Source organism: Egretta garzetta, unplaced genomic scaffold (assembly GCF_000687185.1).
Source record: "Egretta garzetta isolate BGI_Z169 unplaced genomic scaffold, ASM68718v1 scaffold1292, whole genome shotgun sequence".
Classification (NCBI taxonomy): Eukaryota; Metazoa; Chordata; class Aves; order Pelecaniformes; family Ardeidae; genus Egretta; species Egretta garzetta.
In genome coordinates, this window is record NW_009258880.1 from 122,978 (window position 1) to 149,408 (window position 26,431).

The window sequence follows — 26,431 nt, forward strand, 5'->3', positions numbered from 1 at the left end:
GTATGCAGAATACAACTTATTCTCCCTTACATGATGTCTCACTGTTGAATGTATTTTTTGACAATTTGTAACTAAATACATGGCTAAGAGTTTAACTTATGATGTGTACATTTGGAGTTACTTCTGTCAAATAGATACTTTTTTTTTGTTTGTGGTGGGAGACTATAATTGAGCTCAAAAGATTTTTAAACACTCTGTAGGTACTGTCTTGCTTGTCTGCTTGTAGCTGCTAACAGAAGAACGTTGCAAACAGGAAAGACAGCAGCCCAGGCCTGTTCCTTACTCTTTCTTTGCACTTGCAAAACATTTTGTCTAAGAGCAGTGAAGGATGTTCTCACTCTCAAAGTTGTTTGATATCTGATTTTCAAAACTTTTTTCCCCTGGTTTCCGTAGTAGTCATTAGTAGGATTATACTTCAGTTACGTGCTCTGTGGAAAAATCACTTTATTTAGCTCTTTGCTAGTTGGCTGGCTACTTACTTGGGATTTTTTTTGAGATATAATGAATCATTCCATATACAGCTTCTCCATCCCACATGGAGTTTTTTAGAGATTTCTCATAACCCTCTTTTCACCACACTTTTTCATTTCATTCCAGTTATTTCTTTGTATTAAAAATGCATCAATTAAGATCAAAGACTGAAACTACATTCATATGATAGTTATGACCTAATCTGAGGTCCCTTGGTTCTTACCTGCTATCTCAGCTGTGACAGCCAACCTCTACCCTAAGTTTCTGAGATACCTGCATTCACATGAGGCCTTGATGTAAACAGTTTGCTGATAAGGGGCAGTGTCTGGGTTCAGTAGTGCGCAAGATGTTATCAAAGTAGAGTCATAACTGTTGGGTATAAGCTGTTTGGTCTTGAGAAAGCCAGGGTGGCCTATAACAATTGTCAGTTCAACTTGGCATATTACTTTATTGCTCTGATTGTCTGATACTTTGGCCAGTGATTACTTTGTAGTTCTACTTTGCATATTGTGTACATAATGGCATAATTATTTCTTTCACCTCCTTAATTGGGATATAAAGTTAAAGTTGGATTTAGTTTTGACTGTGCTTTTGTGCATGAATGGTAGCTTAGTAAACTTAACTCCTTGATTACAGAGGTGTTTTAAAACATTTTAGGGAGGAAAAATAATCAGAGGTTGGAGAAGGAAGGGAGAATTTCAACATAGTCAAAGTGAGTAAGTTAGTTGATCTCAACTGTGTACTAGAGTAATAGTGGTATAGTACAGTATAATGTAACGCATATTAGTATAGTACACTGATTGTAAAGCGTATTTGTTGTAGCATACAGTATTAATAGGTGAGCTTACTTGCATTGCCTTTGCTCTGATTATATCAAGAGCAATACTATGGACCAGGCCTAATACCTGAACTGTGAAGATATGACAAGCTCGAGATAAAATGAGATAAAACTTAGATTTAGATTTAACATGCACAGATGAATGGTAAGATGGATATCACCTAGCTTTCTTTCAGGGAAATACACCCGGAATTGATCTTACTAAGTGGCTAATGTTTCCTAGTGCTCTGAAGAAAGAGTAAGGAGCAAGCTGCTCTTGGGAAAGGCGAGCAGCTGCACTCCTCAGCCCCTGGTAGTATTCCTCTCTGACTGCGCTGAGCAGTTCATTCTGATTAGAAACAGTGAGAGACATAGCACTGTTTTGCAAAATGCATTTACCTCTTAGGTATTTTGAGATTTTGATCTCATGGAAACAACATTAGGTGGCAGGCATTTTGAAAATGGCCAGTCCTCAATGCACTTCTTTTTAGTTCTTATTAGCGTGTAATTACAGCAAAAATGTACTAAGTATCCTAGAAGAAAATTAGTTACGTGCATGAGATCTCATTAATAGGGAAAATTCAAGGAGAATGGGGAACCAAAACATGTGTAACAATGGAATGAAGGATGAAGAGGTAAACTTGTGCCTTTAAGTGCAGAAAAGTGTAAGGCAAAAGGAATTTTGGATTCTGAAAATTACAAGAAAGGAGTGTGTTCTGTGAGAGCACATGTACATAGATGAGCTTAAGAAGCAGGAGAAGAGAGAGACACAGATGTGCATCCCAGTGGTTTAGCTTTGTTTCAGCTGCCAAATTAGTAGTATATTCATTTCATCTGATGAGTATGTTTTGGGGCAGCTTTAAGCTGCTGCAGAATGATAGAGCCAGAATATACTGCTGAATGGGGCCATAAATTAAAAATGTAACTCACATTTTTAATATTCTCATCAAGCAGTTGATCCATAGTATAACACCCTTTGGTGTTTTTATTGTAACCTTCAAGGAAAATTTTGTATGTAAAGGACAAGAAGGCAATTACTAGACAGAGTCTGTGTTGATACGGAGTTACAGTTGAGCATGTAGCTATGCCAAAAAAATGGGTACTATACAGAAAATTCAGCATTATGGTTAAACTTAAAAATGTGAGCATATTACAGTAAAGACATCCTGGTATTAAGACTTCCAGACATTTTAAAGTGATAGTGGGGCAGAGAGAGCACTGAGAAGCCTTAAAGAAGATTGCCTGAAGTGCTGAAAGCTGGGGAAACAAAAATAAGGAAAAAAAAAAAAAATTCTGAGCGGTTTGTAACAAAATATTAAGGAAACCAAATTCTCTTTACAAAATAAAACATTAGCTGTAGCTTATGTTAAAATACTTTATTTTGCTCAAGTATTTATTTGTATTTTCCCACTTTAAAGGTCTTTCCACCAAGCTGTAAGACACAACAGAGAGGAGTAAGGTGGCTGCTTTATCCTGTGGCTGCATAAGTGGTGTTTTGCATTTGGATATCTACAAAGAATGGTATTAGTGGCATTATAGAATTTGATGTATTTACAGGGCCATTTTTAATTTGAGCAAAACAGATGATTCCAACTAATTCTGATATTAAAATTTGTAAGGTGGAGGATCCAAAACAGTCTGAGAGGAGATTGTAAATGAGGATTTAAGACATTTTCCAGATCAAACCTGCCTTACTTGCAATGTTCCTCTGTCTTTTTCTTCTGTCCTTTTTCCTTAGTGGTACTAGATTAATTTTTCCTCTTGAGTCCACCATCTTTGTGTTAATTAACGTACTCAAACTCTTCATTCTCCCTTGTATTTCATCTGTTATTTATTTGTCTTTCAGCACTCTTTTCAGTACTTGCTGCTTTATCACTTAGTAAAGTTTTGGTTTTGTAGTATTATTAAGTTTACATAGATGTGTCTTTTTTTGCATTTTGCTCTCAAATACTCCTTAGCGAATCCTAGACACCCACTGTTGAGAAATAAGTTATATGTTGAGCTTTCTCAGTTTTCTGCTCCTTTTTCCACATTCCCACTTGTATTTGTCTTGTCAACACTTGTTGTGATCTGTGTGTGTTCCAGCATTTTATCTTTTCTCAGTTCTGAGGTGACAGTTCCCTTTTCCGTTAACATTTTTTACAAGCATATCCAGACTTTTACTGGTTTTGGCTCTAGTTTGTGCTTTCTTGTTCTCTCACCCATGCCAAAATGTGTTGAGCAACTATTCATTGTGTTGTTTTAACTTCACTTTTAATATGATGCTTCCTCTTATTTTTCCATAGTAGCTAAGTTCCAATTAAAAAATATTCTGTTAGGGACTGTCTTTGAAATAGTTTGAATTGTCCAGACTCTTACAGGAACTGAGAAGTGAAAGAAAATAGCAGTCTGTAGCATCCTGTTGATTCTTCTTGTAAGACCATCCTCTTTCTTCCTGCGCTTTCTTACCTAGTTCATTGGCTGTAGCAAGAGCTGCACACATCCGAGACACAATAATCTCACCTACACAGCTCCTATTCACTTCCAAAGCAGTTCTATCTTCTGTTGCTAATGAAGCTAGACAGAATAGTAGACAGCCTTGCCTACTGTTGGTGACTCATCAAGTTGGTGACTCATCAAAGTTTACACAGAGAGACTAAATCAAGGTGGCACGGAGCATCTTAAGTTTGGTACTTCTTGATTTCTGCTTTAGTTTCTAAGCACAAATATTATGTATTTTTTTGCATGTGTTTTCTCAAACTCTTTGTTTTTCCTTAGACAAAGAAAAACCTCCATAGATGTGTTCAGATAGTCAAAAAGTATATTGCTAACAAATAAGAGAATACAGATATTTTTTCCCCCCATCAAAGCAGGAAAAATAAGTACATGAAAAAGGAGAACTTATCTCATTTTGCATCGCTCTAAATGAGGAGAGAGAAAGATGAAGGCATTGCTTTGAGCCAGCTCAGCTAAATTTGCATTGTCTTTTCACAGATCGTCGTCAGTAAATGTTTTAGTCTTTAATATACTCTAAATAAGTGACCTCATGAGAAGCAGAACTGATGAAGAGTGATTTCTACTGTATCCGCGTTGATCCACTTTACTGAATTATACAAAAGCTGTCGAGCATACTCAAGAAGTATCAGATATTCTTTATGAGAAATGATGTTCTGAATGCCATGTAACTCTAAAAAAAAAAAAAGAATATTTAGAAGCAGCTTGTAACTTTTTGGAAACTAAATAAGCTATGTAGACAAACATTGCTGGGGAAGAGGTTGGTGTGCTCCAGTTGAATCTTTTCTTGAAGAAGCAGCAGCGTGTCTCTGTCTTTCTCCAACCTCAGTCAGAGGCTGAGAGAGATTAACAGAGATTGAGGTCATGGTTCATACTGTGCCTGAATGACCTCTTTGGCTTCTACTCAGCTACCTGCTTGTGTAAAATTTATTGGAACATTTTATACTCAAGATCAGTTAGATTTGGTTTAAACAAATAGTTCAGAATTTAAGTAGCATACTCACAGACAGAAACACACACAAGTATAATTTCCTTCTTTTGGTCGAATTAAAAACATAGAAACTTCTCGGGTAGATTGGGGCTTTCATTTAATGACAGAAATCAAAAGTTTTAGACATAAGTTGTCTAAGACATTTCTGTATCTCCACTCTTATGAAGCACACCAGCTTTCATCAAACTGGCTGTTAGAGTTCTTCAGCTTTCTGCTGCAGTTCTGTCTGCACTGCTTACAAAGTATTTATTTTACTGTTGTTTAACATACCTCATTTTTTTTCCATCAAATAAATGATATGGGGAGATACCAGTCTATGATTGTCTGGTGACTCTCAGAGTGGTGACTGGGGAATTCTGAAAAGTAAGGATCAGCTCTGGCAAACCTGGAGCTGTTTTGGTCTGTTTGGTAGTGCAATTGCTTACTGTATAGAAGCTGCCAATGCAGATGCTGCTTTTGTGCCTTATCCTTTCCTTCCATGTATCGGAGCAGTGAACAGTTTAATTAAAACTGTAGAGGACCTGTACCAAGTGTATTTCTTCAGAGCCATGTTTGAGATCATCTCATGCAGTTAAGAGTAGCTTCCTTGAGGTAAATAAAGCAAGATCAGTCATCTCAAGGGACAAGAGGCAGGTGAATGAGAAGCAGACTAAGGTGATCCTTCAGCAATAGCAGGGGACTTGCTTTTTTTGGCCTGCTGAGTTCGATCAGATCCTTGGCAACACCCAGATGTGGCACTGCCTACAGAAAGGCCTGGCCTGTTGCTTGGAGGATGGAAGGTTCTGTAAAGGATTGTTTCTCTCTCTTTTTTTTTTTTTTTTTTTTCCCTTGTTGCTTTGTTTTCTTTTTTATGAGATACTATTTTTGTGGAGTCTAGAGCCTGTCACACCAGTTGAAAATCTCTAGATAATTCTCTTTTTGTAATTTTTTTTAGGACTTCACTTTCATCTTCCCTTCTTTACTACTTCTGAGAAACACTGAGAAATAGGGCTAGAAGTAAGAGTAACAGAGGACTGAGGAAAGAATCAATACTTCATCAGGGGAAGCAGAAAGACTAAAAAAAAGAGGGTGGACCCTGGCTATATAATCCTCCTGTGATTGTCTTTTGCCTCCTAACTTCCTGGTAAGTGGAGGTACCATGTTTTATGGAGTTTTGTTTTATGTATTGGGAGAAATGTAGACGTTGACTAACAAGAGACTTGTTTCTCTGGTAAATACCCTTTGGCAAAAATGTGTATGAAGGGGTGTTGAAGGTTGATGGTATGTCTGTGAGCTGTCTCGTCAGTGTGAAGCTATAGGTGGGATGAGGACATTCATACAAAGTGGAAGGAAGGATGGACTTCTGAAGTGAATATCCTTGGATGGACGCTGAAGTGAATGTCCATGGTGGATTGTTTCTATGAAAAATGAAGTTCTTTGAAGTAGGAAATGTGGATAAGTGTGATGTGGTTAAAAGAGTCTGCCTGGATTTCCAGAAGGCCTTCAGTGGAGTCCTCACTCTCCTGAGTGAGGAGAAGCTGAGAGGATGAAGTTGCTCAGTCTCGAGAAGAGAAGGCCAAAAGGAGGTCTTACTGCTTTCTTCAAATAATGAGAGACTAGAGAGAAGATGAAGCCAGACTCTTAATGCAAATCCATGGTGATAAGATGGCAGTTAACGGATACAAGTTGAATCATGGGAAATTCTGGGTTGACATAAGGGAAAACATTTTTGCTATGAGGTGGTTAAGTACTGGAGGCATAAGGGCTCACGGAAACTGTGGGATCGCTGTCCTGGGAGATACTCAAAACTCATCTGGGCAGCCTGATCTAGGTGGCCCTGCTTTGTGAAGGGTTTGGACTAGCTGGCAGTCAGGAATCCCGCCAACTGAAATTATTCTCCAGTTCTAGACTTCTAAGGAAAATAAGTAGCTGTGAGTTTGTCCTTGTGTGGACAAACATTTTATAAAAATCATAGGAAACAGAAAAAGAAGAAAATATCTGTTTTAAAATAATAATAATCTGTTTATTACTTTCATAATTGGTAGATGAAACATTTTAGCTATCCAGAAGAATGCATAGTAGAGCATCTGTAGTATATGAAGTCTCTTCTGGTATGGTTGAATGGAGATCCCTTATTTTTCCTTTGAGGCACACTCAGTAGTTTTGAAGCTGCTCTGGGGTTTATTGTAATTGCTGTGAAATATAGTAGAGAGCACAAAGAGAGTATATTGGTACAATGTAAGTACACAGTACTGGGACAAAGCAATTGGTCTTAGCTGAAATCAGCTTATCCAATAGCTTGCATATTTTTAAGGCCTTTGCTATTCTATTATCCCACACTGGAACTGTGCATTATAACAAGAGACACCTGGTACCAAGCTTCATTTCACACAGCAGGTACTCGTAATGTGTTGATAACTAGCCTAACAGCCCAGGACTAGGGCTGCGCACAGTTACGATGCCTGTGGCCTGTTGTTAGCAGTGGCAGAAATATTTTGACTCTGCCCTTGGCTACAAAAATGCTTACGTAGTTATGCTCTATTGGTGTGCTCATGTTTGGATTGCCTGGCTCTTCTCTTGTCACTGGGGACCACTGAGAAGCGTCTGGCTCCATTGTCTTTGCACCCTCCCATCAGGTATTTATTATACACATAGATAAGATCCCCACCCTTAGGCCTGCATTGGGCCTCTCTTGTTAAAGACAGATGCTTTTGTGGTGGTGAAGTTAAGAATTAGAAATAAAGCACAAATTTATGTGTGTGTATATTAGAAACAAAGAAAAAAAAATCTCTCAAACTTGTATTGCACGTGCATCTTGAGCACTGAATGTAGTTCTGACCATCCCACTTCCAAAAGCACATACAAAATTAGAGAGAAAAACTCAAGTAATGGGGAAAAGAATGGCAAATAGAGGAACAGTTATTTACTCTTTGCAGAAAAAGATCCCAGGCTTATAAAATAAAATGATTGTGCGTCAGCTTTAAAAATAGAATGAGGTACCTTCTTAAGGAATATAGACCTGAATTGCAGGTTTTGTTGATGCACAGTTCTGTGGAGATGAAAGGTACAAATGAATTAAGAGATGATAGATCTGCCAGCAGCTACTAAATCCAGTAGTCACAGTGTGGCTTACAACCTGCAGTTCAGGTAAACCTTAAATTACTGCCAAATGCATGATTCATCTAATGGTGACTTGTACTTGCACCCTTCCTAAAACCTAGTGCTGATTACTGAGCACAGAAATCTGTATGCTAGTTTTTATTTCATCAGATCCATAAGGAATGCTTTTCTTAATAAACGTTTCCTTGCAGCACATGTGCAGGAAACTGCAGCAATGAGTATGCTTGCAGAAATTAATCTTGGAACCACTACTAAGTAAACAGGTGAAAAGTTTCAGAGGGGCATAAACCCAAGAATATGTTGGAGTCAGTGCTTTCCCTGTCTCCTCAAGCGTAAGTGTCCTCCTTGATCACAAGGCTTGTTCAGCCCAAGTGAACTGAGGCAGTGCAGGGCAGGATGCGACTGCTGCATGACTGCACTGCCTTTGGGGTAGGAAAAGGCTCCTGAGCTTTTTACTCATGTCCATGTAATTTACTGTTGTTCAGGTCTGAAGGTGCCTGACAAAAAGATGGGCATCTTGTGAGAATTACTACTTCAAGCCATCAAAACATGAAAAGATCTATTTTGTGAAATTGTTCAGTACAAATACTACATTGCAAGTTTGGTGGCTTTGGTTATTAATTATTTGGCTTCTGTTACTCAGTCAGTGGCATTAACATCAAGATGAAAAGCAGTTTACAGTTTACAAATGCAGATACTGTGGAGCCACATCAAACCAGTATTATCTGGCTTAAACTCAAAGTAAGGAAGTTTCCTTTATCAAAATTTTAAGACTTGAACACGTAAAGTGTACTATCTTTTGATGCACTAAATTATGCAGGCTGCCTTGTTTTTCTACTAGTTGTTTGTGGAATTAGCATGCTTTTTTCCTGAAGAGCATGATTTGCCATTTTATCAGTTGCATTACTATGAAATCCTTTGGCAGTGTTGGCTGTCAGCTTTAATTCTAGCTGTTCTAAATAATTCTGTCACCCGCAAACTTTTCTGCTCCATTATCATCCTTTCTGTCAAAGCATTTATATCTGCTATTTGGCATATTTCTGTCAAAACCAGTGCTTAGGAAGATCTATTGATAGGTTCATTCCATTCTGAAAAAATGACCATTTTTGCTATCTTTGCTTTCCTATCTTTTAATCTGGAAAGTTTCTTTATTATTGCCTATCAACTTATTTCAGAACTTAGATGAGGGCAGATCATTATGGGATTTTGAAAATGTGTATGTGTTGCGTAAATGCATGACTTTTAGCTGCTTATTGAAGCCTTATGGAGCTCCAAGGGATTTGTGAAGCATTACTTCACAAAAAACCCATCAATCCTTGAATAGGCTCACCAGTTCCATAGGACATCACATTCCAGTCTGGCACAGCGATCAGATTTTATGATATGTAGTTCTTTGGGTCACTCCTGGATTCTTTATTTTTCCCTTTTTTCATTCTTCTGACACTCAGGATAGTTTAAGCAAGTAGCAAATTCTCACACATAATTGGAGTTTAGGAATTTCATAGGATTTGGTTTCTTTACAGTAGACATTATGTTTCTATCACTCTGTATTAAAAGGATGTGTACTACTTTTTGCAACACGGGGAAATAACTGGATTGTCATTGACACGAGTCATTGCCCTCTTTGTAAAAATTTCTGACTGTCTTCAATACATTTCTTCTCATATCTGTGATGAGGGAATCATTACCTTCACTGTTATCTTCTGGATCAAATAATGTTTTGGTTTTTAAGAGTTCTAATAATACAAAACACTAGTTATATACATAAAGTTATCAACTTCTTAATCTTATTCAGAACTTTGAGCTTCTAAGTGTAATATAGAATTGCTAACTCTAAAAATGAAGTGATTATCCTTGAAGTTGGATATCAGAAATAGCAAGGATTTGATACTAAAATTCCCGTTTCATGCAGTGAGCCCTATGATAGAACAGTTAATAAGTCTTCCCAGCTGTACTGACATTTTTACAACCTTTATTGATACTCCTTATAGTTATTGGCACTATCAACATTATTGGTTGGTTGAGGTCCATTTCCATCTCAGTAAACTTTAAGAGATTATATTGAGGCTTCTATACTGGGCAGGATGTCTTCCTTTAGGCTGGATTTGGCTGTGAAAGATCAGCAGAAAGAACAGCTAATTTTTTGAATGACAATAAGAAAAAAGTGTTTTCTTGCTTAAGTTATATAAACCAGAACAGTAACGGATTTCTGGGCCTTGTATTAGGGAGGATGTAAAGTTAAAGATGCTTTAGTAGCGGTCCCTTTGAATGTGCCTCTTTGGGTCTCAGTTAATGACTGTGTATGTTATATGCCATCGCTGGGCATGTAATGAGCACAGAGTAGGAACTGTAGGTGGCAGTCAGGCATTGGGAGGCAAGAGCACAAAATGGCCATAAGAATGATGAAAGGACTGGAACGACCAAAGTTTCCTCCATTCCAGAACCTATATTTTGTTGCAGATTTTCTCAGCTTTAGCATCATGTTGCAGTAGAGAAACATGTCTCTACCCTCAAGTATCTGTTCACAATGACAAGAAACAAATTACTTTATTTGTCATTTTCTCTGCTGTCTGGTGGGAGTCTGTTCTCTTCGTGTGTTTCTCGTACTGCTTAAGACTCACAGTGGGGCTAACAGAGTTCTCTGTAATGGTTTTTCTGGTCTTTAATTTCAAAAAAAGTCTTGTAAGGAATTTTCGCAAAATCAAGATCTGAAAATTGAGGAAGAGGAGCTCACCACTAAATTCTGGTCCTATGTAACATTTACATTTATACTTGTTCTGAAATCTAGAATAGCTTTCTTGAAAAGTATAGGTGGTGATAGAAGGGGAGAGAGGCTGGGAGTTTCTGCTGTAGATGTCTGCTGTGAACCATCAAAAGAAGGCCAGATACAAAAGCTTCGTTGTTGTTTTTTAATCAGTATATAGAGTTGTATGACATACAGTAGATTATGAGGTCAAGGGACTTAAACAAGCAAGGTGTCATCAAGGAGCAGAATATAGCAAGTTAAGGATTGTCCAGTGAATTCTTACAATGTGGTGGAGACGATATTTTGGTACAGAAGATTGGAGAACACAAATGGAAAACCCTCTCCTCTAGAGGTAATTCTCATTATTGGGAAGGCAACTTAAATGAGCTCAATCATTAGAATAATAATATTGCTAGTTCTGTGAGAGCAAAGTGAAGGGCAAAGCAATGATAATGGTCTTCAAAAGAGGAAGAGACTACTGAAAAACAGATACACAGGTCTGCATGGGAAACATGACCAAGGAAAAAACAATTCAGAGCTTCTTCTTCCAAAATACGATTTTCAAGAGTCAAGTGTAAAATACCTTAAAGCAAAGGAGGAATAGGAATTATAGCAAGAGAACAACTTGTTTGAATCATGTGCTGTGCAGTGGTCTGAAAAGCAAAATGGTGTGTGAAAAATCAAAGATGAAAGGTAAATATTCAAGAATTGCAGGAGCATGTTGGACAAAATCAGAGCAACGCATAAAATAAAATTAAGGGTAACATTTCTGGTATGTAAATTAATAAGCAGAAGTCAATTAAAGAATTGGACTGCAGCAAGAGAATGCACTTTTCCTATGTATACTATGTATCTATCAGGTGAATGGTGAGGTGCTGGCATTGCAGGGAGGTTTCAGAGAATGCATTCAAACATACTTCGGGAACTGACAGATATGTGGGTCTGGTTTTGTTGTAGGAGGGTAGACTTAGACAAACCATTAGAACTCTTTTTAACCGCTACTTGTGATTCTCTGTTTGATAAGGTTTTAATTGTATGATGCCATACTTCCCCCCCGCTCCCCCCTGGGATTCTTGCTGACTCATTCAGTAAGAGTTCACCATCTAAAGCTGTTCTAAGGATGAATTAGGGCTGTGTCTTTTAGGAAGATGCTGGCTTTTGAATACCACTTCACTGGTGGCAGAAGTTGGGCAATGCGGAGTCCATGTGGGAATAATTGGGGAACAAGTAAATTAAAAAGGTCTTCTGTTCCTGCATGTGCCATGAAAACAGAAATTCAACTAAGTATTTAGGCTAATGTATTTCTAGAATCCTGACTTCTGGTTTCAGTAAAGTGTTTCAGTTTTCAAGCACAAAGATCAATAGAAAGTTAGGAGCCCTGATAGGATTTAGGAGTCCCAGCATCTATTTGGATGTGCTTCAGCTCTCCCAATGCTGCTTCTGTTTAGATCAATGGTTAATGCCTCTTGATTCCAATGAGGTAAAATCTGCTTCAGTGTTCCTATGTGATCATGAGCAAGCCACAGAAAATAACTTTTTTGCTGGCATGAGTAATTTCTGGTTAGTTTCAGGCAGCTCTCTTCTGGGGACAGTAAATGAAGTGTTACTGAAGTGTACTGTGACCCAAGTTGAGCAGTGAGAAGGGATGTGCTCTTTATGGTTTGACTTCAGTCTTTGTTTATCATCTTGTATACGGAGATTTGCCACTAACACTTCTGAGATGATTAAAAAACTTCACTTATGGACATTGTAGAAGTGGATTGTTTCTTATAATCTAAATGGTAAGTGAAGACAAAGGTATAGGAAATGCACATTGAATGATATGGAGGGAAAGAAATATTGTCCATCCAGCCATTCTGTAATCATCATCTATCCTTGCAAGGTCTTTATTAAACTTGCCCTCTCTTGACAATGTCAACAGTCAAGATTACTTCCCAGTGCTCTGATCCCAACTATTGACTTCCAGCTAATGCAAAAGAGTACATTGTCTTTTTTTATATGATACTTTCCAGTGCAAATCTTCTACTGTCTTCATCTTGATGCCTTTATAAATCTTTCTTCTGGTTGCTGTTTTTCCAATTTGTGTGGTTGAGAGATAGTAATCAGTCACCATGAATTTAAGGTCCCATGATTAATCCTTCTTTGACAGCAGACTTGTGGATTTACTTTAGATCCATTGACTTCAGTCCTGAGCTGCAGTTTTCCCACCACTTTTCCTGCAGCTGACTCAGTTTGGGCAGGTGGCCCAAAAGAGAAGGGATAAAATTGGCTGTGTAGCTTCCATGAATAAAGGTACCAGAGATTAAAACTGATGATATAGTATAGTTAGTATACTACATGGTGTATAATTTATTACCAACTGTCAGCAGTTTAGATTTCCATTTACTAGTGAATAATTTGTTTTCATTAGTAGTGTTTAAATGACGGTGGGCTCTTATAGCTGGAGTACCACTTACACAGTGGCTTGTTTCTGTCATATAAGCTTCCCTTATATGAAATACCAGAATTACCATCTGCAAGAGGACATTGGAGTGTAGTGTTTGATATGATGGTGTTCCCTGGTTTCCAGCATTGGCTAGTACCTTCTGTCTGAGAGGAGGAAAGGTAGTCATGAGACAACCTGCACCCAAAGAGTACACTCTTTAAATCCTGGTATTAAAGGTTGGTGGTTGCTCAAACTTGAGAGCTTATATATCTTACAAAACTCTTGGAGTTTTTTGTTGTTACTTTTCTTTTGCAGGGCTTACTATTATAACTGGTTAGTCTTCTCACTATAAATACATGTTTTGAAGCTGCTGAGTTTGTGGTATGTTGTATCTCCTGGAAATGTTATATCTTGTTCTGTACACTTTTTTTTTTTTAAGTGTATTTGTGCAATTTTGTATAGACCCTTTTAGTTTTTCTCTTTTCTAGAATCAGATATCTCAGATATGTCTAGATGTCTGTCTTCAGCTAAAAGTTAAGCTGGAATTTTGTCATTAAGGAAATGTACTTACATGAAGATTTTTTTAGAACCCAATTTGTGTGAATAAGTTTGAACTGAGAACTCAGTGCTGAAGTGAAATAGGCTTCTCAATTTGTTAACAGGCTACAACAATTTAACTCCTCTTCACTAAATACAGAGTGAGAGCTCCATGACAGAGGTAAAATTCAGTTTAGAAAAGGATAGAAGACTAATGGCAACGTGAGTAAGGCAGAGACCGTAGGAATGCACTCCACATCTTCAATTGTATTTTACAGAAAATCTCTTCTATTTTAAGGATTCACTTTAAAATGGGAGGGTTTGAACAGTGTTGACCATTGTAGTATTGAAATGCTGCAATGGCACCATGAAATGTGTTGTGAGCAGAGTCTTCATAGCATATTTACAGTGTTAAATCAGTTTCCCAGAAAAATAGACAGGACTGTGTTTTGGTCAGATGGGGAAAGGTGGTGCTAGGAAAAAGCAGTCAGGCCAAAGCTATTACCAACTACCAGATAAGTAGAAATGCTCATTTTGTTTGACATGACTTCTAGTAAACTGTCATAAAAAATGGAGGAAAGAATGAGACACGACAGTGAGTTGATAAGTACTGTGCATCTTCACTCCTCTTCATGTTTGCTGACATGTCCTTGGCAGTGTTGAGCTCTTGTCCACCCTGGCAATCCTAGAAGATGTCAAGAATTTGTTTCATCCTGTGCATGCTCGTGCCCCATGCCCCCAAAGAGCTGGACTATTGCTTGTTTGGAAGATGTGTGTAGGATCTAGACCAGCCTGTAACACCTTTGCACAGTGATCAGTAAAATCCTGAAGGGCCCACAAAATACATGATGCTGTCTCAGTTCCAATCATGGAAGGTAAAAAGCCTTTTCGTGATTCAAGGGAAACCACCTGTTGTCTGTAGTCCTGCGTTTGCAGCCTCTCCCCTTGGCCAATTTAGTGGGCAGGTTCTGTGTGTCTGTGGCACAGAGTGTACAATTGGTTGTCTGTCACGGAGGCTGAGTGCGTCCAGTAGGAGCCATCAGCTCTCTCTGAGCACAGTTACTGCATGTGCAAAGTTGCTGAATTAAAGAAGCCGTGCTTTAAGCAGTCACCTCCCGAAACAGATTCCTTGAGAGAAATTGTTCAGGGAGAAATTATACTTGACTTGACTGTGAAGGAACATGTAGGAGGTCAGTTAAGAAGTAACAATATCTGAGCCACTAAGTAATAATGACTACAGTATAATTGCATTCTGTGCCCTCAGGGACAAAAAGATCTAGAGAATCACACCAGAATTATACAAAGTTGAAGGGAGATTTGAATTGAGTGAAGTGCATTAGCAAGGAATTTTAGTTACGGTATTTTTACTTTTTCTGACAAAGTAATATGGTTATATATTACATGGAAGGTATTTAAGGTTATCAGCAGAAGTCATAAATAGATAATAAAATTAGAATCAGGGCTATAAAAAAGGAAATAACAAAAGTCAATAGGTTACTTATTCAACGAGGGTTACATTACCACAAGAAGAGCAACAGATGACAGCGTGCAGGGAGAGAAGGAGGTATTAATGCGGTTGAGGTGGATTTCTAAGAATAGCTGTCCACTGTTCAGTACACTGAGACGTTCTGTAAAACTGTTTCATTTATTCAAAGCAAAACTTTCAATATTGGGGAAACATTAAAATATAGCTGCATTTACAGATTATTTCAAAACTGATAAAACCGGTTTTCAACTGTCATATGGTAGTATTCTCTTGGGTTTCTTGTTTTATATTAATATATTGCATTACTAGGTGTTTATTAATAATATGGAAATTACCATGCACATACTTAAATCACCATTGTTAGAACTGAGGTTGACAGTGTTGCCCAGTATGAAATAGATAACAAGTAAATATTATTTCATGAAGAAGCAAAACCAGTTCAAGAAATCAATATTTAAGTTGCATTGTAAAATGGTACCCCTGCTAAGGTATCGAGGATTACTGTGCTGTAACTGTGCTTGCATATTTTGAAATGTGTATGTTTCTAATGCTTGTTTTTCAAGGAATGAAATGTTGGAATTAAAACATTCTCATAATATTCAGTATACCTAAGTGATCTTTATTTATCCTTTTTATGGGGACTTGTACTGTTAGCTGTTAAGCTGCTTCTATTATGGTTTGAATTTTTGGAGCCATGCAGTGGATCATTAATCCAGTTGAACATTTTGCAAAAGCAGGGAGACTTACTCTTTTTAATGTTAATGACCTTGGGATGGATTTTGTAGCTCTGCAGTTTGCTTAATTTTCCTGCATTTCCTCCATTAACAAAAGAAGATTGTGAAGTGTCAAAAAGAAGATCATGCAGTAGCAAAAAAAAAAAAAAAATGTTCTCTATGTTAACTTGTATATGGCTGGATATTTAGACAATGTCTAGTTGCAAAGGCAATAAAACGTAAAAATATTTGATTTGTTTATACTGGTTGAATTTAGGATCAAGTAAAAAGAATTTTCAGTTATTCCTATTGTGTTGTTATATTTTCAATTTTGATAGCTTTGTTCAATTGACAATGAAGAGTTAATCCTATCAGCTTCATTGTTTGGGTGAGAAGGGGGAATGGCATAATCCAAATGAAGGAATAACATAGATGTAATTGCTGCTTTTGGTCCTGAGCTGGCTCATGTCTTGACTTGAGCCCTTTTGGATCCTTTGGTTTTTGCAAAGCATTGCTGGCAGTATCACCAATGACAGTGATGCAATTGAGCTAGCTCTGGTCTGCAGGTGCTGCAGCTCCATTCCCACAGTGCTGTGCCTAAGTCAATAAACCATGCTGGGCCTGAATGAAGCAGTTTGAAAACCACTCCTGTGTCTCTGCATAGAGATCATGGTGTGTCTGTAATCCAGGTGACCCAACATAAAAAGTGGAGAATTACTAGTAGTGGCTGTGGAACTGAAAGATGGTCTTCACCTTATTTTGCACACAAAATTAAAAACACTTGGCTGCTGCAGACATGGTGTGAGTTCTACATTCCTATCACTTCTGTATCACACTTGCTCAGTTGTAAAGAGTAAGAAGATGGAAAGTGTTGCTAACTCCTAGTCTGATAGCACTTCTTCAAGACACAGTCTTGTTTAATGCGTTCCTGTTGTTGCTTTATATACTCTTTCATCTGTATTATTAAGCTTAAGTGTAGCAACAGAAAAATGTTGATATTTTGATGTAACAAAACCAAGGTTGTGTTAATGTCTTTTATTCCTTCATTACATTACAGGTACTGTAAGAATTGAAATGTTCAGGAACATGCAAAATGCAGAAATCATAAGGAAAATGACAGAAGAATTTGATGAGGTATAGTACACAAAGTGCTTTAAACATTATGAAAAATATTGCAACATACTTTTGTTTTAAAATAAAAATGCAATGGGTAAGAAACCAGTGGATAAGCAATGTCTCAGTATGAGAAGTTGCACTGACAAGCAGAGCAGCGATTTAAACTGTGGAATGAGCCAGTATGAGCTTTAGGAAAGAATAATAATGGAAAACCAAAAAGTAATAAAATAATTTGAAAAGACAATTATAGTCACTCATCTTAAAAAATCAGGATGTGGATTGAGTAGGCCCTGGATGCTGAAATACTGGTACTGAAAAGTTTGTGAGTTAGCCAGTTTAAGGGCTTAAGTGTACTATCACACAAAAGCGTGGAGCAAGCTCACATCCTGTGCTGTAAGAGAGCCTAGCCAGGTCTGACTCTGCAAGAACTAAGCCTGGGTCTATGCTAGCCCTGGTCGGGATCCATGTAGACCCTCATGTGTCTTTGTATGGCTTTAGGGATATCCTTGTCTGTCCATATCCTGGGTATTAAGGAGGATAATAAGAGGAGGCAGTAAGAAGGACTGTAGAAAGTTTTCTCATCCCTCTGAAATTGGTGGTGGTATTCTGGATTCAGAATTTCACCTCTTGGAACTGCCATCATACAACAGAGAACTCCAGATTCCTGAGACGGGACTGCAGACTTTGCGTTCGCAGCATTGTGCTGTTTTCCATGTGAAAATTGATGTTTTATTAATCTGAAATGGCAATTTAAACCAAATAGGAAGTTGACATCAAAATTACAATTTTGGAATGGTGTTACAGAAAGAAATACACTTTCAAAAGATCTAAGCTTTTTGTTTGAAATGAGTATATTACAATTCAGATGGGGTATCCTGTCAAAATAAAAATGTTCCTAAGCTTTTTAGCTTTGAGATTTTTGAACTGTGTTTTCTTTGATTTTTCATGTATAAAAAACTTAAATGTTCTGAGTGTTCATTTTGTTTGGTGATAAAAACAAATACTGAAACATAATTTTCTGTAGGACAGCACTGTCTTTTTCTGACCAATTCTAAATGGAATGCCAAGGCTGTGATTCAAAAAGCTAAGCAGGAAAACTATAAATATGAGCACTGCTCTTTTTCAGGATTTTCTTCTGCAAGATTTCCATCTTGTTCATGGCTTTGAACATGTTTAACTATGTACTTAACTGTGGCCATGTGGATGCTCCTCTTGCTGTACTCAGGTATCCAGTCAGGGCCTATATGTACAGGTGGGATAGGGTACAGTGAATAAAATTTAGGTGTACAATGATGAACAAAAGGATTGTATCAGTCCATGCTACATTCTGGCTGAACTAGTTTTGCTTTTTAAAACATCACCCAACCAAAGTTAATAAAACACAGTGAATTTTTACTAGTGTAATTTGAAAACAGAATTGGATATTGTCTTTACTCTAGCCCCATTGTACAAAATAGAATGGCCAAGGCACTGTCCAAAAGCCAAAGAACATTGATTTTGCCCAAGGGAGGATTGTCTCACAGTTGACAGAAGAAAGTATTTCTCAAAAACCCCTTTTCAAATGACATCAAAGGTTTTTCTCAAAGGAGAAAAAAACTCCCTTATGCACAGTATAAGTGTACATATAAGCAACACACCTCACAGAATTACAGTTGCTAGTACATAAGCTTTCTTTCTGCATTACTTAAAACTTTTCAGAACTTTTGCAGTTCTAGTAGAAATTTTCCGTTCTACCTTCTGCCTTAAGACTTGAATGGGTTTGTGAAAGAATTTGTGGATTTTAATATAAAAGCATAAAGTTGTTAGCCTTAGGTGAGAACACAGTGAATATTTTGAAATCTGGAGTAAACGCGTACCCTGTTAGCAGTGGAAAACATTTTACAATTTAGTGCAGTTTTCTACTGATGTTCGTATATTGGATGATCACAGCATAATAAGTTTATAATTGTTATATGACCTATTTCATATTATATGTTATATGACCTATATTCATACTGTTAGTCATACTCTTTCAGATTGGTCTGTGCCTAGCAGGATGTCATAGTCACAAAAAAGATGTGCCAAAATATAAGCTTTTAGAATAAGAGCAGCTTACATTACTGTTCAGGGTAAAACACATTAATGAAACAAACAAAATCTTTCTTGGTCTTCAGCAGATTGTAAAGCTGCAGTTGCAGTTGGCATAGCATTAGTACACTTTTTCACCCTCTGTTTAATGTTCACCAGTTAAAGATTCAGAACAACAATCATTTGTTACTGGGAGAGCTGTTGGTAGCAGACACCATTTGCTAGATCCTGCATGATCCTTCTTGCTGAAGAAAGGAGAAGAGAACCCAGGCAGATCTACATCTTGCCTTCTTCCAGCAGGGCCATTGGCTGTGCTCCCTGACTCCGCGCAGACTGACTAGACTCCTTCCTTGAGCCTATTCTGCCACTGGATTTCCTATTTTTCTTTCTTTTTTTTTTTTTTTTTTTTTTTTTTTTTTTTTTTTTTTTTGTTTTTAAGTCTATAGTAAGCGATGAAAGAAAGGGAGCCCGAAGGAGACCAACAGTGGTGGCTGGGCTGAGCGGTCATCCATTTTCTCAGTAAAGTACCACCATTTTCTGTATAGCTGGGGACAGCCCTCAGTTCTTCATTCTAAATATCACTGTTGGCATTTCACCTGTAATACCATTTCCAGTACCCCAGGACTCCCAAATCCCAATGTCCGTCCTGAGACAAAGCAGTTGCCTAGGGCTGCTGCCACCAGAACATTTCCCTTGCCTTGCTGTCCTCTCATGCCTCTAAATCCCATGTTGGTCTATGAGAAGGTGATGGTCAGACTGTGTTGGGAGTGAAGGAGAATGAGAAAGTTGATGATGCTCTTGTCAAAATAATCAGCATAGTCTTATCAGCCCTGCCAACCTTCATTGTCATCTTTAGATTGCCATTTTCAGATGGTGACCATCTTCTTAGCATATTTTCCTCCCTGTATCAAAATGTACCTAAGATGCCAGGTCTGTTATATCAGATTAGGATTGAAAGGAGCTAGTGCTCAGTGATACACGTGTGTAGGCAGTATAAAGTACCTGTATTTGTGACCTGATAAATCATTTCTACAAGTCTAGAGCTAAGAGGAAAAAAAAAGTACCTAAGTGTAGTATTAGCTAGGGGGAAATCTTGCATTGTCTATTCATTAGCACAGTATACTGCCCAGAAAGTACCTTAATCTCTACTGAAGATGTTCAGATTTGCTGCTTGCTTTACTTTTTCAAGATCATTGCATTGTTCTGTTGGTACTGCAGTAATCAGCTGGCTGCTGGTCCTAATTTCTGTGTTTATGGCAGGGATTGAAGCATTGATTTTCGTCATCGTAAGTGGAGGAACGCTTGTGCAGAACTTGAATAATGGAAATAACTTTCTTTGTTGCTGCCACAAGTTCAGTTTGAGACAGGGATTTCCATCAACATCCATCTGCTGTGCTGTTTGAGTGCTTGGCTTATGGCTACAGGCATTTTGTGGATTAATTCTCTCGTAATTCTTGTGCTGCTGTTAGCAGGTGAACAAAAACTTGGATTGGTCCGAATTTTCTAACCATCGGACCATCAAGTATCACATGTCAGTGCCGCTGATGTATCACATTTTTCTTGGTGTTTGAGAATAAAAGATCCAATAAAGTGGTTTTATTGTAAATTTATTCTTCTCATTTCAGCCAGATGAGATGTTCTTGGTGCAGTCTTCACATGCTTTTTGAAAGGACTGTATAATATGTAATTGTAGGTTAAAAATACATCATACAAATGTGAGTAGTTACACACAGCACTAGAGATTTTGAGGTTCTATTTCAAAAATTATACATACATACCTCTAGAAAGCATATATTATGTGTGCAAGTTCCCATGCAGAGTTCCCACAGGTACTGTGCAGGCAGGGACTTAGTCTGGAGATTATTTGTGAAAATAAGGTGTAATCAGGGAGAAGAAATGGAGTCTGGGGTGTTCATACGGAGTTACTGTCAGAAGAACATTGAGGAGAAAGCTTTAGCATTTTAATTTCAGTCCTAAATTTAAATAAATATGGGACTGATGCAGGACTTGTATTTACATGGCAAGACACTGCACCTTGCTGAAATTCAGTAGCATTAGGCATAAACAGACAAGGAACACTTCAAAACATGTGGCACAGCTATGATACTGCTACGTACACTTTGGTCTGATTTACAGAAGTTCTGAGGGCTCACAGCAACATTGGAACATGCTAGGAGATATCTTTATGCCAGGACCTTTACAACCCTGCAAAGTGTTCTTTGTAAACCAAAGCTCCTATTTCTTTCTAATTGGACATTCAAAGTTAGATGCAAAAATATTGCTTGTTAAGGTAATGTTACTCAGCATTGCAATGAATGAGACAGTAAGGTCATTAAGACTGCTGTATAATTTTGTCTTTTTTGAACATATGAGTGCTTGTCTTTGCAATTGTAATCGTTATTTTAGAATGATTGAAATGTGTGTGATTTGGTTAAATTTGATACTTTTTTTTTTTTTTGCTGCAGGGGAATATTGTTTATGAAGTTTAGGTAAAAGGCTTTTTGATTACAGCTCCTCTGTGCTTATGTTACTGGCTTTACATGGTTCAGTCTGGGCGATAAGACAAGTCCTGAGAGAACAGAAGTTCTTGTTCTTTACAAAAACACAGAATAAATGCATACAAATGGATTTAACTTTGATGCTGCTGACTTCTTATCTTGGGGAAGAGATTCAGGATGGACCATTTATTGCCTTGATGTTTTGGATAATCTGAAATTGGTTTACAGATTGGATGACCGGGGAGATTATATTTAGTCTTTTTCACTGAAGGAGAAAAAAGCATTTTCTAATTATGGGGGGGCAGTCTCACTGAAATGCAATGTTGCTTGAAGTGAGAATAGTAAGAGCAGACTTGGAGAGGAGTTAACCTTAAATGAACTGAGTGTTCACATGCCTCCTCCAATTTTGCAATCATCTTTGGAAGATGGGATGTATGAAACTAATTGGGGCATATGAATCTGTAGTAAAATTTCCATTACTTCTGTCAGAAGGCAGGTTTTGCCACTAGAAAAAGGGTAAGTTTATAAGATCAAAAAATGGCAGTATTTACATTCTGATAAGATCTCAGCTGTAAACTTGAGTAAAGCAAAGTTTGTGGGGAGGGGCAGTCAGTTGATTAGAATATGAACATGGAGTTGAAGTGGGGATGCAGAATGACACAAACCTTCAGTCACATAAGCCTTTCTTTAGTTTTCGACTTTAAACACTTTGAAATATTTCTTTCTCATGCTTTCCCCCCACTTCCTAACCCAGGACACAAGGAAAAGAATTGAGTCTTGATGCGTATTTTGGACTATACAGAGCTAATATTGCAAGTCTAGAACAGTTGTAATGAAGTCTTTGAAAAAGTGATTTTATGCCAGCAAGGTTCTTTGTTTGTTGGAAAATAATGTGTTGGATTTATTTGTTATTCTCCATTGGCTTGAATTAGCTTAGAAAGTTAGACCGTGATGGCTGCAACAACACTAAAATAAATTAAATGGGGAGACTTCTACTAAAGTTTTTAATTTTCTTGTTCTTCAGGACAGTGGTGATTATCCACTTACCATGCCTGGGCCACAGTGGAAGAAATTTCGATCCAACTTCTGCGAGTTCATTGGAGTGCTCATTCGACAGTGTCAGTATAGCATCATTTATGATGAATACATGATGGACACTGTGATCTCTCTTCTGACTGGTTTGTCAGATTCCCAGGTCCGGGCTTTCAGGCACACCAGTACATTAGCTGGTAAGTAAGCTAGCTCAGAGGAGAGGTTTTTTTTAAAGGAGTTGGTACTATTTAGCCAGTCTGAGAATTACTCCTAATTTTGATTGAGGTGGAATTTGACCAACACTGAGAACTCTGGAAAGCTTGATCAAATCCAAGTACTATGTATGGTATAACTATACTTAGAATATGCTTTTTCATTTGGAAAGGAGTATGCTGAGGCACTTAATCTCAGAGATTCATGACATACCCAGGGCCTCCAGTGAATCCTATGAATCAACAGTGGCATGCTTAGGTCTTGTATTTTGTTATTAGTTGTTCATTTGTTGTATAGAGTGTCTTCATAATTTTGTACTTTAGAGTACAAATTTATTCTAAATATTGTATTATCAAAGAATTTCAGTCCACTGAAAAATAAAATCTGTGCCTTCACTCTTGGGAGCACTGAGTGCACTCCCATAGTTGTAGGTCTCGCTGTCTTCTTACCTCCAGCCACGCTACACCTTTCAACACAGCTGCCTACATCTAAGGAAAGCACTGGGTATCTCATTAGATAGAAATAAACTTTTCTAGAATGTATTTAATCAGATCTATATAAGATGACTCCTATAAGATGGATGAATTGCTCTCTAGAAGTAACTATTTTATCTCCAATTGCAAAGCAATACTAGGGTGGCTAGCTCGGATGTAGGTATCTAAAGCTAGTTACGTCAGGTGATATCTTTCTGCTCATCTCTTGTGCCGAAATACATCTTAGTGGAAGATTCTTCTCCCTAGACTGTTCATAGATCCTGCCAAATATTTGAAGCCTTTATAAGAGACATTTGTCATCTGAATACTTCTACTGCCAATATTTCATCCTAATTTAGTTAGTCTTTCCACAATCAGCCTCTTACAATTTTGTTCAGGTTTCCAAGTGTAATACCCAGTGTCCAACAAATTCAATCAGAATTTTGTTTAATATTTCATCTCTTGCTATGAATCTAAATAAGAGGCAGATTTCCAGTGGTACTGGAAAACCAACTCCAGATTTGATTGGAGTTTGTTTTTAAAACTGAAAAACAAAACTTAAAACTCACAGTGGCTGATCTCTTTTGGAAACCTATCCCTTCACATTCTTCACCTTACTTGGCAATGGGATAGTAAAAACATGCATTATGCAGGCGTGAGTTTCCAGGTTTAGAGTTTGCCTCTACAAATTCAGTATTCAAAGGTGAACATACTTTGAACTGCAGATAACCTGCTGGAAATCTGTGCCTATTATTTAATCTGAGATGGAAACTCTGTTCCTTTCCAGCTGGTATTGACAATCTTCAATTCCAGGTGATTTTGATTTGCTATTTGCTTAGATTGTCGTTGCTTGTTTTATAGGAGATAGATCATGGACTGAGGATAATCATGTATGCAGTCTGGTCTCTTATTTTGATTGGATCATCTTTGTGTGGGACAGGTGTTTGAGAGGTTTGATTGAAAAGACAGGAAACAGCACTATACATTAGAGTCGTTACCCAAGACCTGTGCTATGTAGAAGAAATAGTTGCTATCATTTGGAATGGATTATGTAGCTAGAAACTTCAAGAAAGGATAAGCAAATGTGAAAGCCAAGGTTCACCAGAACTAGCTTCAGTTATTTAAGCCACTGCTGGCTTCTTGCATTAGATGTACATGTATCTTGCGCTTACATTGGGAATAAGAGCTGCTGAAGATCATTTTCCAGTGATAATGCATGCCATTTATTTATTTTAACACACAGGAGAGTTCTGTTTTGATTCTGCAGATTTCCTTCAAGCTATTTTTTGCACATTTAATTATGTTGCTGTCCTGCAGAGCAGAGGTCAGCATCATGCTGTGGAGCTCAATCTCGATAAATATTACGAAAATCTACTTGTAGAATTTCATTTATTCATGAAGGAGTGTTTCTGTTGTCTGTGTTTTCAATTTTCCTCTGTGCTAGCCAATTTGAATGAGAAATGATTCGCTATAGCAAGAAACAAAGGGAAGAAGTAGGTATGGGTGCTTCTAGAGCTACCAGCTTTGAGCAATAGCAAGATCAGACACAGTTACCATAGGAGTAGCTTCACTTCTCCATTTGTATAGTTGCTTTTCTACTTTGAAGACTGTGCTGTGTATTTAGCCAGAGAGGCTGTGACAGTTTGTGATATGCAATGTAACCACACAGAACATGGGAAAGACCCTTGTTAATTTTTTTGTAAACACAAATTAAGACAGAAAAATATACATGAACAGTATTCTATCCAGCATGTGTGAAAATGCATATAAAGGGGTACATAAAGTTCTAATTGTATTTTTATTCAAGTATACACTTGACTTTACAGCAATGTCAGACTTACTTTCAGAGAAACAGTGCTGTGGTCCCTTGTGAGCTGACTAATCTTCAGTAGCTATTGGTTAAGAGTTACCCTTAGTATGGAAGCATCTATTATAATACTTAATGGTTCTTAGTAGAGAAATGTATGTAACTCCACAGTAACTGGCTTTGTGGTGCACACTGATCCTGCAGATTCACATGCTTGCTCACTGACCTTATGCTCTCAGAACTTGAATGGTTTTCTGGAGAAGATGGCAAAGAACATTGCTTGGAGCTCAGTGCGGTATATATACCTCTCTTTTTTGATCTTTAGATGAGCCAAGTGGCCTGAGTATTGCTTGGGTGGGAAGTGCCTTTCCAGATGGCTTTGTGTCAGGGTCGAGTTGGTTATTTTCTGTGAGTATGGATCTGCTGAGGCAGTATTTTTTAACTCTGACTACAGGTAAAGAGTCATATTCTGTCTTCTGCCTTTGCAGCTATGAAGCTTATGACTGCTCTTGTGAATGTTGCCTTAAACCTGAGCATTCATCAGGATAATACACAGAGGCAGTATGAAGCTGAGAGAAACAAAATGATTGGCAAAAGAGCTAATGAAAGATTGGAGCTGCTGCTTCAGAAAAGAAAAGAGGCAAGTGAAAAGATGAATCTTTTTTCCTGGTTCATGTGCATTCCCTCCAACAGAAAGTCCTGGGTGGCTTGTGACTTGAGTATCATAGTGAGAAACAAGAGATTAGTTCTGCAGTCATGTTTGTGTGATCTCAAGTGTATTACTTGGGCTACATTTTTAAATCTTGTATTAACACATTGAGTTGAGTTTTTTGTGCTGTTCTGCACGCACAGGGTAATTTCTATTCTCAGGCTTGCATATATGACCAGACAGGAGGAAAATTAGTAGTAACTGTTTTGGTTATGCAAAAAGATTTTGAAAAGAGGATCACATGTAGTCCCTCACTGCACTGCCCATTTGTCCCTTTGATCACTGCAATTATTACATAGTGTCTCATTAGTACTTCTTTTTGTAGCTGCTTTCAAGAAACACTGGAGTGGGGGCTATAGCACCTGGTCTCAGGGAGAAGAAGCTAGGGAGACATTAAAGTCGCTTTTAGTAAGTACCAGTCGGGCATTAGGTGAGCAAAATCATTAGAAGGTTGCTGTAATCATCCCTATATAAAGTATTCTATCCCAGGAAATTCAGTTTTAGAGTTGTACTTAAAAGAAATTTAAAGATGACGAGTAGAAAATGAATAAATATATACACCCAAACAGCCATAATCTGTAAAGATGCCATGTAAAACTCATAAGATTGATTGAAAAATCGAAGTATATATGACTTAGATATAAATTTATTATTTTTAATATATTAGTTTTGAATATATTTCCACCACCACTGTTTTACTCCATGGCAAATTAAGGATGTCTGGGTGCTTTACCTGTA

The 26,431-nt window shown here is 37.6% G+C and overlaps 1 protein-coding gene across 1 annotated transcript in view; it reads left to right on the forward strand.

The window, feature by feature from the left end:
• The window catches only part of LOC104121794 (cohesin subunit SA-1), a 111,928-nt gene that overhangs the window by 80,759 nt on the left and 4,738 nt on the right, over positions 1-26,431 (forward strand). The window contains exons 7-9 of the mRNA XM_035889469.1: positions 16,836-16,912; positions 22,484-22,688; positions 25,473-25,624. Coding sequence (XP_035745362.1) covers positions 16,836-16,912; positions 22,484-22,688; positions 25,473-25,624 — 434 coding nt within the window. The remainder of the gene's footprint in view (positions 1-16,835; positions 16,913-22,483; positions 22,689-25,472; positions 25,625-26,431) is intronic.